Here is a 16,084-nt window from a genome sequence, read left to right as displayed (position 1 = left end):
CAGAAGTCACGGTTCGGTTCGTACCTCGGTTTGGGGGTCACGGTTCGGTACAACAAGAAAAAGCAAAAAAAAGTCCCAAATGCATAATTCCAGGTTTGTTGTTATTTATTTTTTAACAGTAGTGCAAGTTTCAGTTTAAAAATAAGGAACTCTGACATTTGGAATAATTAACTGTATTAAACAGTTAAAAACAAACCACAAACAGTACCACAAACACTCAGATGGCCATTATCTATAATGGCTGATGTCAAACAAAAAGGTTTCATCAAGCTGTAAAACTAAAAAGAATGTCTTGAAAATATTACATCATAAATAATAAGCCAAAAGCTTCCGTTATTTATTTTGGTCTCACTGCTTTCATGCCTATTGGCTTCTTAAATACAGCAGGGATAAGCTGCTGAACTGCTGTTGTCTTTTGCCGGGCTCCGGTGATTGGCAAATCTGGGTGATGCATTCTGATATGATTTAGCATGTTTGGCGTGTGTTTCTATTAGCATACCGCACCGCTGTCTAACAACGCCGACACACCGTCCTCGTCCGATCCACCATTCGCACACTTCATCGTTATTGTAGTCCACAGGGAACCCGAAATGTTCCCACACAGTTGATTTAAAAGAAGCAGGTGTGTTATCTGAAATCGCCATACTAACTTTTCTTCTTCTTGTATTTTGTTCGTTTTGTTGTGTTTTGTTCTTGGGCTGCTTCTCAGGTCGACTATTTTAATTTCCTCGCTCCTCGGTCCTCGGTCTCACCGGAAGTTGATTTGCCTGCGCCATCTTGAGTACCGTCCCATGGCTCTTATTTCTGCCGGAGGACCGAGGACCGAGGAGCGAGGAGCGATAATGGAGGAGCGATAATCAAGGAACCACCAGACCATCCTCCGATGAAATCCTCAGATACTCGCCCCGCCCCCTTACTGTGTATCGCTCACTGATTGGACGATGCAGTGCATGCACTGATCTCATGCTTCTTGACATGAGAGCAGAGTGAAGAAAATACATGAACCTCACGGGAGTCACTCCTCAGTTTATACCGTGTTTTGTTTCAATTCATGTTTCATTTAGTTACAAATATGTGATATATCTGAACAACAAAGTGGTCAAAAATCATTGTATTCATTTGTTGGAAACATTTTCATGATCGCTTTTTTCGTTTTACATTTACATTTATTGTCATTTCCATTCAGTCAGTCATTAAGTGCTATTAAAATGTTAATGTGCTACATATCCAAACAAACAAACAAACAAAGTGTGCAATCCAATGAATGTTAATCTAACTGGGTTTTGATAGATAACATATCTCTTTTTCTTCTCTCAATTATTTTATTTCTTTTGTGCACTCTAATCAATATTAATCAAACTATTGTTCGTTTATACATTTTAAGAATGGCGTTTATCTTTTTTGAGAATGAGTTCTTATTTTATTTTTATTTATTGGGATCTACAACAGATGATACAAATGTTTGTGTCAGTAAATGTGTACTAACAGAGTCGGGGGTGTGTGTGGAAATAACGGGGACAGAGCTGCTGTCAGACGATCAGCTGTGCAGCGTCATCACAAACGGACGTCGCTTCACGTGACGCTCCGGAGGAAAGGACGTCCCATTGCTCTTAAAACTCATTTCCCTGCTTCTCGTGGTTTCCTTGCGTCCCTCCATGCTTCCCTGGTAGGAGGGACTAAACGCAGGGAAACGACGCAAGTGAGGGAAGCAAGGATTTCATTTAATCGACCTGAGAAGCAGTCCTGTTCTTCATTTGTTGTTTAAGGGCGGCTGGCAAACAGCTTTTAGGCGCAATACCGCCCCCTGGATTATATATAGTGTAGTGGATACTGCCCTGAATGACAGACTTTTTCCCCACTCGTAAAAAAAAAAAAGGCGTATTCGCCGTGTGACTGCATGTGCCGAACCGTGACGTCCGAACCGTGACGGTACGGGACGAATACGGATACCGTTACACCCTTACTGTCTATGTATGTCATGAAACACACTGGCCCATTTCCAAACCAATTCCTTAACACAACTAGCTCTGCAAGCTATACTCTGCAATAACGTGTTGATTCATGCTGAAAGAATATTGCTGTTTGTTCTATTAACTTTAATGTAGACCTTTTCAACTCAACCGGACTTCAAGGAAATTAGGGTTCAAATGTTTTTTTCTGTTAAAATAAATTAGTGAATGAGCTCATTCTAACTGTGTGTAAGTGGTGATAGCATGATGTACTACAGGCTGCTGCTGGCTATCCTTCTGCAGGCGTGTTCGGTCAAACACATGAGCACAGATCATGTGAGTTAAATCAATTCTGGAAATAATGAGCAATGGAATCCAGACAAAGTGCAGCATGTCACGCATTTTGGCATCTATATTATTAATACTGTTAATTGCCTGATGTGTATGGGATTACATTTAACTAGCATAATGCTAGCAAAAGTGTGTATATTAGTACGTGAAGCTGTTTTATATAACTTTCTTAATAGGGTTACAAAGTGTTTCGAATAATGAAGTGAATTGAAGAATTAATACATTATGTCAACCAACATGTTATTTCCATAATATGAATAACACTTGATAATTATTTATTAAATAACCTATTACAAACTCTTATAGTACACCAAATAATTGAATGTTAAAGCCCACACAGTCATAGCCTGGTGATATCAGACTTTCCTACAATCAATCGAGGGTTGTTCAGTCCTTTTACACAACTCATAATGATGTCATTACCTGATAACATTTAACATTGATATAGTTGGCGCGTTTCCACTGCAGCGGGTAGCCCCGTTTAAGCGTCCTTAACCGTCCTCAAGCGGCCAGGCCGGTAGTGCCTGTGAGTTACTGGGGTCTAATGGCGCGTTTCCACTGCAGCGGGGTAGCCCCGTTTAAGCGTCCCTAAGCGTCCTCGCTCTGGCCTCGGGCTGCCTCGCTGGCCGGCCCAGGCCGTGGCGCATTTCCATTACAGTTTAGGACCTGGGGTAGCAACGCAGTGTAGGCGGGGCGATCGGCTTTGTTTTTGTTCACATTTCGAGTTGTTCCGTCGAGCTCCCGCTGGATTTGATCATCCCCAATGAGATGTAGGAACGTCGTCACCTCCTCGGTCGACCACGGTGTGCTTTTCTTATTAGACGTAGCCATTTTTGTAGCTCATCCGTTTACAAAATGCTGTTTATAAAAATGCTGCAAGCTTGCTTCTAAATATATATGCGACGCTAGGGATGAACTCGCGCGCGATCTTGTGACGATTCTCTCTGACCAATCAGCAGTCGAGAGTGTTGACGTCACTAGTTCAGCCCTGGCCCTGGTCTGAGGGAACCACGATTTTATGAGGCCGGAAAAAGAGGGAAAAAGTACCCGCTGGCCGGTACTAGGCTATATGGAAACGCCACCAAAAACCGGCCTGGCCGCTTGAGGACGGTTAAGGACGCTTAAACGGGGCTACCCGCTGCAGTGGAAACGCGCCATAAGGCCCGGCTCACTTTAATGCTGCGTTTCCATTACAGTTTAGGAACTGGGGCAGTTACTATAGTAACGCAGTGTAGGCGGAGCCGTGACGTCATCTTCAATGAGAGCCCCAGAAAAACAACACAGCCGTTAGCTCTTAGCACTCAGAGCTCACAGCTCTTCATATCTGTTCAGAAACTTGACAAAAGTTAAACAAGTACAAACCACAGACTGCCTGTGTCATGGCGAATACAGTCGCTGGTTTATTTATGTCTGTATAGGCCGTTGTTGTGAGTGTGGACGGTCGGAGCATATATAACGTTAGCTTAGCCAAGCTACATTTAGAAAACACGCATTTTAAAAGGGTTTTTCGCCTGCCGTCTGTCTGCAGACTTGTCAAAGCATTAATTCATGGTTTTTACTAACCGGTATCAGTATGTTGTTACTTCGGCATCATTTTGAAACGTGTATTACAATTAATTCACGGTCAAATATGTTCATCTTGTTGTAGTTGTAGCCCCCTTGCCAGCGATTCTCTCTCTAGTTTAGCATACTCAGCCCGACTCAGCCTGGTTGTTCCTGGCCCTAGAACCACGATTTAGTCGGGCCAGAAAAAAGGTGAAAAAGTAGCCCCGGGCCAAAACTAGGCCAAGTGGAAACGCAACCAAAAACGGGCCCCGCACGGCTCGGCACGCTTAAAGCGAGCTACCCGCTGCAGTGGAAACGCGCCATAATAAGGCCTAACCAAACCGAGCGAGGCCGAGCGAGGCCGAACGAGGCCTGCAGTGGAAACGCGCCATAAGAGGAAAAAACAGATATGACAGAGAGCAAGCATGGTGAGCCAAGCCTCCAAACTACTATGTCCCCACACTGTAACCCAGCAGTGCTGCCACCTTTAGGACACCAGATGAACTGCTGCACCATGGTGGCAACCAGCCTTTGCAAAGGGGCAACAACAATATGTTTTTTAAGTTATAGAGAAAAAAAATCTTGATGCAAAACATACTTATATAAAAATGTTTTATTTGACTTCATCAATACATAGTCTTTTTTTCTGCAATTGTATGACAGTCTTTAGGAAAACCTAAAAGTAACATCTTAGGACAATACATATTTTGGGAACATGACAACTGCGTGGTGCAAGCGTAGAAAAATGCAGCATAAGAGAAAAGTATTCTTTGGCAATGAGTTGTATTAGTAGTAGTATTTCAAATGACATAAATTAGTCTTAAGGCACACAGATGATAATGAATAGTCAAAACACCTTAAACTCTGAGAAACCCACTTTTAAAAAATTGCATATATGATTGTAATACAGGGAGGGTTTACATACATTTGCTTATTGAAAAAAAAGAGAAGAAAAAGGTACTGAGGTCCAGCTTTGCAGTATGCCCACAAAGAAAATATCTCTATTTCTATTTTACAATACTGTAAATACATTTAATGTATACAAAACCCACTTTATAAATGTAACTTTCACTCAGCAGCAATGTACTGTAAGAAGGAGCAGCCTGAGATGATGTTAACCCAAATTTACCACGCACCTAAAGTTGGTGAATATGAACATAATCCTGCTTTCTTATGGTTACTGCCATTTGAATAAAAATATGAGATGGCTTTTCTCCAGGAAATAAGGTTGATGATGTCCGCAATGACACATAATAAGGCTTTAAATATTGAATTTAATAAATTCTGTACTGTTTTTTTTTCTGCTAAAGGGAGCTAGAAGTAATATTGTGCACAATATTGTATCGGTTCAGTCATTTAGTGGTTTGAATGTTATCTTTGTCATCATCAGCATAAACACTTACTGCGCCCAAACTTCTGTAATAATCAGATTTAAGAGTAAAATACTTCTCTTCACACTTTTCTCACAAAACAGTATTTATATGGCAACATTTTTAAACCCATAACTTAGGTTGAGAAAAAATAAAAACATACATAACACGCTGCTAACTTACACATATATATATTACAAATCCTCATATTATATTTTATAGGACTGTCTGAAACAATCCCCTTTAAGGTTTTGGCTTTGTCTTCACACACAGTAACATATAGCGTTATCAGTTAGACAAGAGCAGAAGAATTTAATCTGAACTCTAACAGTGGCAAAACATTTAGCTTTGGCTCTATTCCTGATTGAGAATTATTTACCCAATGCTTCAACTTGAACTAAAACTACTAAATTCTACGCTGAAATATAATAGACTTTCTATAGATGTTAACAGTAATCCACTTTAATAAAATATATATCACTCTGAACACAGAGTGAAGGCAGTATGATTCCCTATGGCAGTTATCACAATGTTTAACAGTTACAATTTTCAGTTACTGAAATTGACGCCTTTTAGGATTCATAGATCTCTCGCAGTAACAAGTCCGACTGATACATTTCTGTTCACTATTAAATGTTGTCTCTCAGAAAACAATGTAATATTAAATACATTTAAAACTCACAAATAAGATGGTGGGTGAGCGTCAACAGGGGTATCACACATGATGATGGGAAACAGTACATCGAGGTCGGGGGAACCTCTCACACTGAAGCTCACCTATAGGTGACACAAGAAAACAACTTTAACAGACCGATCCGCTGAAAATCCAAAACAGATGTAAGGCAAGGCAAGTTTATTTATATAGCACCTTTCAACACAAGGCAATCCAAAGTGCTTTTCAAAAATGAAAGACATTAAGAAAATGGCATTTAAAAAGAGTCATTAAAAAGCAAAGATAATAAAATAAACATTAAAAGACAAAATACATGAATAAAAGTTACAGTGCAGTGTAAGATATGAATAGTTCAATTAAAAGCAACGGCAAAAAGAAAAGTCTTCAGCCTGGATTTAAAAGTAGTAAGAGTTGCAGCGGACCTGCAGGTTTCTGATAGTTTGTTCCAGATATTTGGAGCATAATAACTGAACGCGGCTTCTCCGTTTAGTTCTGACTCTGGGGACAGAAAGCAGACCAGTCCCTGAAGACCTGAGAGATCTGGATGGTTCATAATTTAGCAGGAGGGCAGAAATGTATTTTGGGCCTAAACCATTCAGTGCTTTATAAACCAGCAGCAGTATTTTGAAATCTATTCTTTGACACACAGGAAGCCAGTGTAAAGACTTCAGAACAGGAGTGATGTGATCCACTTTCTTAGTGTTAGTGAGGACTCGAGCAGCAGCGTTCTGAATCAGCTGCAGCTTCCTAATAGATTTTTTAGTGAGACCTGTGAAGACACCATTGCAGTAGTCGAGTCTACTGAAGATAAAAGCATGGACAACTTTTTCCAAATCCTGCTGTGACATTAGTCTTTTAATCCTAGATATGTTCTTAAAGTGATAGTAGGCTGATTTAGTGATTGTTTTAATGTGACTGTTGAAACTCAGATTTCTGGCTGTATCTGTTGTTTTGAACATTGCAGACTGAAGCTCAGCGCTAACTTTTATACGTTCTGACTTGGCTCCAAAAACCATTACCTCAGTTTTATCTTTGTTTAATTGGAGAAAGTTCTGACCCATCCAATCATTGATTTGTTCAATGCACTTACTCAGTGTTTGAATTGGAGCATAGTCTCCTGGTGAAATGGTTATGTAAATTTGTGTGTCATCTGCATAGCTATGGTAACTTATTTTGTTGTTTTTCATTATCTGAGCCAGTGGCAGCATGTAGATGTTAAAGAGAAGAGTCCCCAAGATGGAGCCTTGAGGTACCCCACATGTCATATTTGTGAACTCAGATGTGTGTTTACCTATAGAAACAATTTTAAGTAGGATTAAAACCAATTTAGAACTGTTGCCGAAAGTGCCACCCTGTAATAACTCCAGGTTTAGATGTGTGATGAATGATTCATAAAAACACATTTCTACTAACAACCTATATATCTTTCATCGTTACCAACCTCAATCAAGTATTCAACATCAATGATGCTGCAGTTAGAGATGGTGAGGGATGCAGAAGAGGGAATAGTGAGCTCAATCACAGTGCGACGGTCAGAGATGCGTTCACTGACGAGTTGTCCAGTCGAGGACATAAATTTCTTGACATACATCTTCCTGTGGTTCTTGTTGTGGGTGTAGAAAACCTGTTTCTGTTGCAGTGACACCTTTGGAGTGGCTGTTCGAGATGAACCATTAATAAACTCGCAAATGATCTTCACAGTTTCACCTGGAAGAAGAACAGACAGTGTTTGGTTGTGATGTTTTTAGCCAGCAGTTTTTATAAACGATATTGAATGTTAAATTATAATAATGTGTTGATGGAAACACTACCAGGCATGAAGCCTTTCTTCTCTATACTGGCTGTCATCTCGATAGGACCAGAGGTACACCAAAGGCAGCACATCGTCATGCTGTTGGAGCCCGAGAGAGGAGCCTGCAGAGAAACAGCATTAGCATGCATGAGCAATGAACATGATAATAAAAAGAAGAAGAAAAAAAGAAGAGGACACAGAGAAAAGGTCAATAGATATACATAGCCTTATAAGTACTATGTACAAATAAGTCAACCTGAGCAGTTCAGGCAAGCATACTTAACCCTAACACTAGCAGGAATTTATACAATAAGTGAGTTGATGGACCTCAGTCAAGTTGCAACATTAGAAGATCACCAAAAAGTGGGGTGGTAGTGGCTCAGTCTGTAGGGGATTGCCCCTGGGATCGAAGGGTAGCCGGTTCGAGTCCCGATTGACCAAAAAGATGTTGGCCCTCTCCAGATGCGTGTGTGTGTGTGCGTGTGTGTGTGTGTGTGTGTGTGAAATAAAAATATACAAGCCAGAGTGATACATTTAATCAAGGTTCGTCTTCTTAAAAGTGGGACACTGATGAGAAGGCCAGTTTGTGAAATTGTAGTTTAAGCAATATTGATAAATTATTAAAACAGTATCTCAAACCAGATATTGTTTTTTACATGTTTTTTACGGAGCCCCCGGTCAGGTTAACATGATCATGGATTACTTACATGCAGCTCTGGCTGGTTGGTATTAATCCGGTTTACAAAATTACACTCTGTCACAAAGTCTTTGGACATATGCCAGGGTCTGTGGACGGCCACTGTCAAGTTGTATGTTATGTGTCCATAAACCCCATGGAAGCTGGATGGGAAGTTCCTGCATTAATATAAAATAACAATAAAAAAGAGGAAATAATGAGAAATTATGCAATGTAGAAACATGACACATTTAAAATGAATAGTTACAATCTCAGATGTTAAAGATAACCATTCCAAATGATCTAAATCACATGGTAGACAACAATATTATTAGGTTTAGATACTAGTCATGCTTCTCAATAAATGTATTTCAATCTAAACCACCATGTGAACCCAAAGATTATCTGTAAAAAACAGAAGGTCAAAGTCACGTGATCAGACACACCCTTGCGGGACCTGGCATGTAAACGGATATACATGCGTGCCAGCCTTGAAAGTTGCAGCCCCACCGGAAGCTGCAAGGAGAAAACAAACAAGAGTGACTTTACTGAACAATGACTAGTTGTATGAAATGTTGACATGCATCCAAAAGGCGTTCATGTGCGCCTACCACTGTTTTGTTGCACGATGACACTTTTTAGGTCAAAGAAGTCCAGTTTTGCGGAATAGTGTCTCCGTCTTCGCTTTTTTCCACCTCCGGTAGACCAGTGTACATTTGCCTTTCCTGTCAGTGTCATCGTTATAGAACTGATCTTCGTTTCCTTTGTGAGGTCAAATGAGATGTGTCCTGTCATCACATCGCCACTGGAGAACGTATTCCCCTGATTTAAAGCGTTGAAATTGATTTTGAAGTTCTTCACCTTGTTCTGAAACATGGTTCAGAGTAGACCGGAGTTAAAAAAAGTCAAACAAAAACAGTCTCCTGAAAAAGGATGATCTCCAAAAGTTTCCCTGTAGTTAACGTATATGTGGTTCGTAGAAACCACCACGATTTAAGAGTTAATTCGCAAACCAAAGCCACAGACAGTTGGCATCAAGAATAACATTGCATTCAACAAACTGCGCAGGCGCACAACATGCAGAAGGGAAGCCCATCCCTGTTATGGGGGGGGGGGATACCATGGGGGAGGAGGACCATACCATGGGGGGGGGGGGGGGGGGGGACCATGGATGTGGAGGACTGAGGAAGTGACAAAAGTAAGTGATTCAGCCAAAGATGCTCTCTAACTTTCTAACCAGGGGAGTTCAAACTGCGGCCCGTTGTCCATTTTGAAATTGCCCTCAGCTAATTCTAAAAGTGTAATGGCTTTTGGCCCACGCATGAAACTTGTGCTTTTGTTATGTTGTACTTCTTAAATATATATTAAAAAATATATAACACAGTATATGTGTGTTAATAAGCGTAGTTTTCAAATAAATCAATCTCAGTTGATAAAAAAAAAGCCCAATAACCATATAGTAAGCTGGAAATATGCCCTTCCTATTTCCCCAGCAATCCGAGGCTTCTGTTTTAAGGAATGAGCTGCCAACACTGTTTGTATACAAAATAAATGAAACCCAATGGAAAGCTGTGATGATGGCTGTTTTTTTCTTAAAGCATATTCAATAATCAATCATAGTTTGCTTACATTTGATTGATTATGCTAACTTATAATTTAACTTATGAGGCAATACACCTCACCTGAGTGGCCCAGACCTATTTCTGTATGCAGCCCTCAGTGAAAAAAGTGTAGACACCCCTGGTGTAAACTAACATTTACAAGTACATCTACTCAAATACAATAGCCCTAACCCCTACCTAAAGTACATTCTACTTAACTTTAGTATGTATTTCCTGCTATTTCTATGCACCACAATTCAGAACGTAATTCAGTTAAGTGTTGTTTTAATAATGATTAATAGTAGGCTATAAACATGTCTTAAGCATGATCTGGTTAAGATCATTATGATTAGAAGAAAGAGTGTTTGCAACAATTGTAAAATATGTTAACAACTTTGACAGAACATTTTCTGATGTCAAAAGTAACGTACATTTTAAGCCAAAAACACGGTATGGCTCGAAATGATTGTGGTCTAAATGTCTTAACAAGAACTGAGGTGTATACACTGAACTCTTAAGACATTTGTTTAGTTGTTTCTGATATTGGTCTCTGAGATTTTGGCCACTACCCCAATACAAATGCATTTTATTTTGAAATAGCACTTTTATGTCTGTTGATTGAGAATGATCTATCTAGACTAAAGAAATGAATGAGGACATTGTTTTAGGATGTATTTGCCACGGCAAACAATTGCTATTCATTGAATAGATATTGGCATCTCATGGTTGAAAGAAAATATACAAATATAATAAAAGCTAGAGTAAGTGAGAAATGTGTTTTCTTTATAATTTGGGTGAACTGATCCTGTAACTGTTCAACCACCAGATGGCACTAAATACCTAATATAACACACTAATATCATTCTGATGGTCACAGTGCATCATAAACTATACAGAACTTACTGAAAACACAACTTGTCATTACAAACATAGTTGTCATGTTTCTTCAGGATGCAGATCAATTATTTCAGAACAACTCCTGGAGTCACAGCACTTTGAACTTAATGTTTTGTAATGCTGAAATAACAATAAAGTGCTTTAACTGCCCTTTCATAGGTTTATGATACACAATACAGCCATAAAATGCTGATCATGACTTATGAAAACTGACAGTACGACTGGCACAAGTTAACTTGACCGCATATCTTTTCATACCTGCTCTATTCGAGGGAATATGAGATATTGTTTGCAGTGTAGTGAGGCAAAACATATTGTTCAAATGAATTGTGCTGTTATAGATGTATGGAAGCCATGCATTGCATAGTGAATTCACCCTTTGGTGGTGCACCTCTACTAACTGTTGAAACGTATTTAACTCACAGACACAGGATCAGATGTTGTAAACCACTTTATTAAGCACGTTCAGTAGTAGTATATTTATTGTGCAGGAATTTAGGAATGTTAAGTTTTCAAGAAGCCATTTCTTTTCCAGCAAACTTCTACAAAGTTTATAAAACCTCAATCCCTTGTTGTTATAGTAATGGTTTTAACTGCCAAGTGTTTATATGTGTTTGACATGACAGCTTGTGATACGTAAATAAGAACCTTGAGCTTGATGTAGTGCTTTTTAATGCTTTGACCGTTTTGAAACGGTAAAATGTAAAAAGCAGAGGTCGCTTAAATCAACAAACTTTAATCATCACTGTCCATTACTTACTGAGACACTTAACATTTAGACTAATACACAGTAGAAAGAGTTTATTCTTGTAATAGTCCCAGCTGTTTTTGCTCTAATGTTGTTAAGGATTACTCTGAACACTCCTGGAGTTTAGCTTATTGATAAACGGTCAAAAAATAGCCCTCTCTTTTTAATTCACTTTTATTCATCAAAAAGGGCAGAGTAAGGAAAAAGAATCAATTGACAATTTGAAATAATGCATTTTGTGATTATAGTCTTGTTGTCTTAGGCCCACATGTCAGATTTTCCCACAAACTCCTGAGAGGTAATTGTGAGGCTGGTTGTACATTTTGCATTTAAATGTAGATTTGTGTTTGGCAAATTCTGCAATCTAGTAAAATTGTTTTAGCAACATATGATATTTGATGCTGGACTACAATTGGACATTATTGTATGAGTGTGTCTTTGGCCGAGTGCGCCCACACACACCGCCATTTATAATAGGCTTTGGCTTTAGCTGTCTCCGATAAAGGAACCTATCAGGTTTAGTTGAGCTCACGGTGACTTGACTCTACCTGCCAACTCGGTAAACAAACCACACACAGTAGGACAGATGCAGATGCAGATGCAAACACGCACACGCACACACACACACACACACACACACACACACACACACACACACAACACACACACACACACACACACACACACACACACACACACACACACACACACACACACACACACACACACACATCTTACCATATTTCTCTTTATCTCATAGATATCACATTGCATTGTTAATTGGATCATCCACGCGTATAGGCTGTAGGTATTTTGATCTTGTTGTGTCCATTACTGGTAGAGTTACATCAAGATGACAACTTTATTTTCTTGGGTTCAATTTTTCTTCATGTTGTTTGAATACATCCCAAACATACTAATAATAAGTTATAATACTATTATTTATTCTCTCTGAATGTCCTTAACAGCCATCATCAGCTTTAATGTATCAGCTGGTGTGTGCAACAGAGTATTTAGTTTATTTTTCATTTGTTTACCCCTAAATATTTGCCTAACAATTTATATTGTTACTATGTCCCTACTGTTTGGTGTATAGTAACAGAGTAGACGTGTCAGCTTGTCAGATCTAAATCCAAAGTGAAGTAAAAGAACCCAGAGGACAAGCTGCGTTATTGATCTGTAGTTTCTCTCTCCTCTAGTTAATCCACAGGGTCGGCTCTAATGACATTGAGGAGCTCTGCTGGCAGTTGTCACTTCTGCCATTTTCAATTTAAATAGAGGGAAAGTGTTTGGGGGTGAAAATGAGGAGAGAAGGGAGACAGGAGACAGGAGTTGGACAGAGAAAAGTCACATGGTAAGGGGGTAAAAGAGAGGACAGGGCAGGACGAAGGGAAAGATAGAAAAGACACGTGATGCTTTGAATGACAGTGAGATGGAGGGACTTTTTACGATTGTACGGATTATGTTATATTTCTTAAAACATAAAGCAATAGTTTGACATTTCTGAATAAGGCAAATGTGCTTTATTGCCAAGAGATTGATATCTGTTTGTCAAATATGAAGTTACCTCCATGCAGCCTGTTAGCTTAGCATAATCACTGGAAACAGGAAAAACGGCTAGTCTGGCTCTGTCCAAAAGAAAAACATTGTGGCTACTAAGGAGAAGTTGGCCTGTAAAGTGACCATTTATAATTATTGATGGTGTGTTACTTTGAACTCTTAAAGACAACTTTGTTTTTCTCACATGCTTCCACATTGAACCGGGGACTATTTAAAACATTTCCGCTACAACAGTCTTCTTGTATTTAAGGGTATTTCTTTGAGCTCACTAATAACATATCATATTGTTTGTTTATTTTATACCAAAAAAAGTTTGATGGTGGTTACGTGTAGAGCCATTTCCTGCTGGGAAGAAGTGACATCCTGGAGTCTCCTCTGGTGTCCAGGCAAACTCACGGTGACAACAAGACAGGATATAATCTTGCACATAATGTCGAAATGTTTTCTAGTTTTTCCATAAAACAAACAAGAAATAATGTGCTTATATATAAGTTAGCTTTACAGGTGCTGGGAGCCGGGTTTCACCTTCCAACACAACCAAGCTGGCACACTATTTTATTTTGTGTTTGATTATTTTATTCTTCCAATGATTTTGTTAAGAGGAAAGGGTTAACTGTTTCAGATGTGTTGCAGTTATGTGCTTTTTTTTCACTCACTAAAAGAATCCCAGCGGCCAAACGGGAAGCCGCAGAGGAAAGAGTTGGCTACCCTAATCTTGGGCAGATCCTCTGATAGCTTTCTTCTCCGCAAAACAATGCCGGTCAGGAGTGAGGAGGCTCAGGAGGGGTACTGAAAGACCCGACAACCAGCTAGAGCCAAGATCTTTGTCACCCTCTGACTGATCAATACTCACACATGTTAAATTACTACCAGGACAAATGTTGATCTCTTCAAAAAGCTGATGCATCCACATTTTTAACATAACTCTTTTTTCTCAGGGTCTTTAATTTCAATGGTGTTATGTTACATGTAAAGCTGTTTTCTATTTCCAGAAGCAAAAAAGCAGTTGTCCATTAGTATATCCAAGAAATGTAATTGACCTCTTTCTGCGTATATCATCTGTGGTGTGTGTCTCTGTAAATCTGAATCCATGTCTGTCTGTCTGTCTGTCCATCCATTAACTGTTATGGGAGTCAAACAATAGGGGTTGACCTGTTTGGGGTTTCCTGAAAAGTTAACCACACGATGAAGTCAGAGTAAAAGAATCCTTTTTCAAAGAGCATCACAGTTTGCTCAGCCTGCGGTAGACTTTAAAAGCTAATACTGCCACCATGATGTCATTACCACAGGACCAGCTCTGCAGCTAATGAGTCAGACACAGCATGAAGTCTCGTAATGTTGTCTACATGTGCCAATCTGTCTCTGTCAGTCAGTCTCACTGTCTCTCTCCCTGTGGTTAACACACTAACACCACAACACACTTACTCAAAATGCCAACCCACGTTTTATTCGTGTCTAAGTACATGTCTAAAGCAGTACTCTATCTCAGAGTATACAAGTTACCTTAGTAAAACAAAAGAGGAGCTTTGTTCCTTCATCAGGCTAAATCCTCCCTCAGCAATTACCGTTCACCTTCCAGAGACCTCGGCGAGGAACAGAGCAACCCTCTCTCTTTTAAAGCATGCAGTGAAGCATGAAGACACAGGCGCTCCAAAGGCAGAGCTGATCACTCTTCTTTTCAGCTGGCTGTACTGTAAGCCTTGAACAAAATGTGTTGATGCTGCTCTGTTGGTGTCTGCAGCGAGTATTCTGTCCATAGTGTAGCGTGTTTGATGCTGTCGAATTAGGATCTTTGAGAGAAATAATTTGATATCATGAGACAAGTCTGTATTTGACTATTTACCATTTTAAAGCTCGGATAGATGAAATGTTATTTGATACCTTGTGAATAGGTTGTAATTTGTACCCCTGTAATTATGTTGTATGATGTCCTTTTTGTTTTCTGTTGTTTTTATGTGTAACCAATGTGCTGCAGGTCTGCCTTGAAAAAGAGATTGTTGATCTCAATGGGATGTTACCTGGTTAAATAAAGGCTACATACAAACAAATGAGTGTTTAGCATTTGAAATGGAGCTATAATAGATGGTGTTACCTGAAAGCAGAGAGAAAGAGATTTTGATGCACAGAGGTATAATTGGATGGTGTGTGTGTGCTTTATGTGTAACTCTGAACTCTTACTTGCAATAATACACTTTTATCCCCTGATTATTGGGTATTATTGCCCACTTTATCCCACTTTAGCTGAGATATACATAAGATTATGTTCATGATACCTAATGATTTGAAGTGAAATATGGGCTTTTCAGATAAGCGCCATGTAAGCTCTTTCGATATAATTTATGGAATATTATATTCCTTTTGATTGCGTCCCTCTCACTGAAGAAGACATTATGTTTTGACTTTTGAGTCTTTTTTTTCCTCTTCTTTAATTGATATAAAATGAATTGTGGTGAGATGAATGCTTGTATGTGAGATTCCCAAATACAATAAGACTTAATGCTAATGTAACCATGCTAACATGCTATAGTGAGTTTCAATTCTTAGAATGATTCATGTGCTATAATTCAACAAAAAGAGCTGACTTTAAATATTGTCATTATATTTTGGTTGGCAGTCAATGTGAGATTTTATTTTCATCACCATTACTTTTTATCTATTTTATCTATTCTTGACTGCACTGAAAGTGTGCGTTTCTTTACATACACAGAAATACAGGTGCAAAAAGCATGCAGACTATGCTCTAAACTGCTCATGCTATAAGTCACCCATCGAAGCATCGCTACTGCTGAATTAGAGAGTTGCCCATCAAAGCACGGTCAAATATTTGCCTTGAGCTGTCCGGCCTTTTCAAAACAAATCGTCCAGCCTATGACAGAGATCCTTGAAATAAAATCCAGTTGATCTCCCCTCTAAATTCCACTT

At 39.2% G+C, this 16,084-nt stretch overlaps 1 protein-coding gene across 1 annotated transcript; it reads right to left on the bottom strand.

The window, feature by feature from the left end:
- Window positions 1-4,439: 4,439 nt before the first annotated feature.
- LOC117536696 (arrestin domain-containing protein 3-like) lies at window positions 4,440-9,419 on the bottom strand. Its single transcript, XM_034201666.1, has 6 exons — window positions 8,968-9,419; window positions 8,803-8,872; window positions 8,388-8,535; window positions 7,700-7,802; window positions 7,330-7,595; window positions 4,440-5,992 (listed from the first exon to the last, which is right to left on the bottom strand). Exons 1-6 carry the CDS (start codon window positions 9,230-9,232, stop codon window positions 5,894-5,896), a joined length of 951 nt encoding a protein of 316 aa, XP_034057557.1. The 5' UTR covers window positions 9,233-9,419; the 3' UTR covers window positions 4,440-5,893.
- Window positions 9,420-16,084: the final 6,665 nt, after the last annotated feature.

Source organism: Gymnodraco acuticeps, unplaced genomic scaffold (genome assembly GCF_902827175.1).
Source record: "Gymnodraco acuticeps unplaced genomic scaffold, fGymAcu1.1, whole genome shotgun sequence".
Classification (NCBI taxonomy): domain Eukaryota; kingdom Metazoa; phylum Chordata; class Actinopteri; order Perciformes; family Bathydraconidae; genus Gymnodraco; species Gymnodraco acuticeps.
The sequence above is the reverse complement of the archived record's forward strand: the minus strand, read 5'-3'. Positions and strand labels throughout refer to the sequence as shown.

What these genes read in the sequence shown, in the direction of transcription:
- LOC117536696 (XM_034201666.1), bottom strand. Translation starts at nt 9,232, where the DNA reads ATGTTTCAGAACAAGGTGAAGAACTTCAAAATCAATTTCAACGCTTTA. An exon ending in CCAACCAGCCAGAGCTGCAT is followed by an intron (nt 7,803 to 8,387) that starts GTAAGTAATCCA and finishes GTTTCTCTGCAG; the next exon opens with GCTCCTCTCTCGGGCTCCAA. An exon ending in GAAGAAAGGCTTCATGCCTG is followed by an intron (nt 7,596 to 7,699) that starts GTAGTGTTTCCA and finishes TTCTTCTTCCAG; the next exon opens with GTGAAACTGTGAAGATCATT.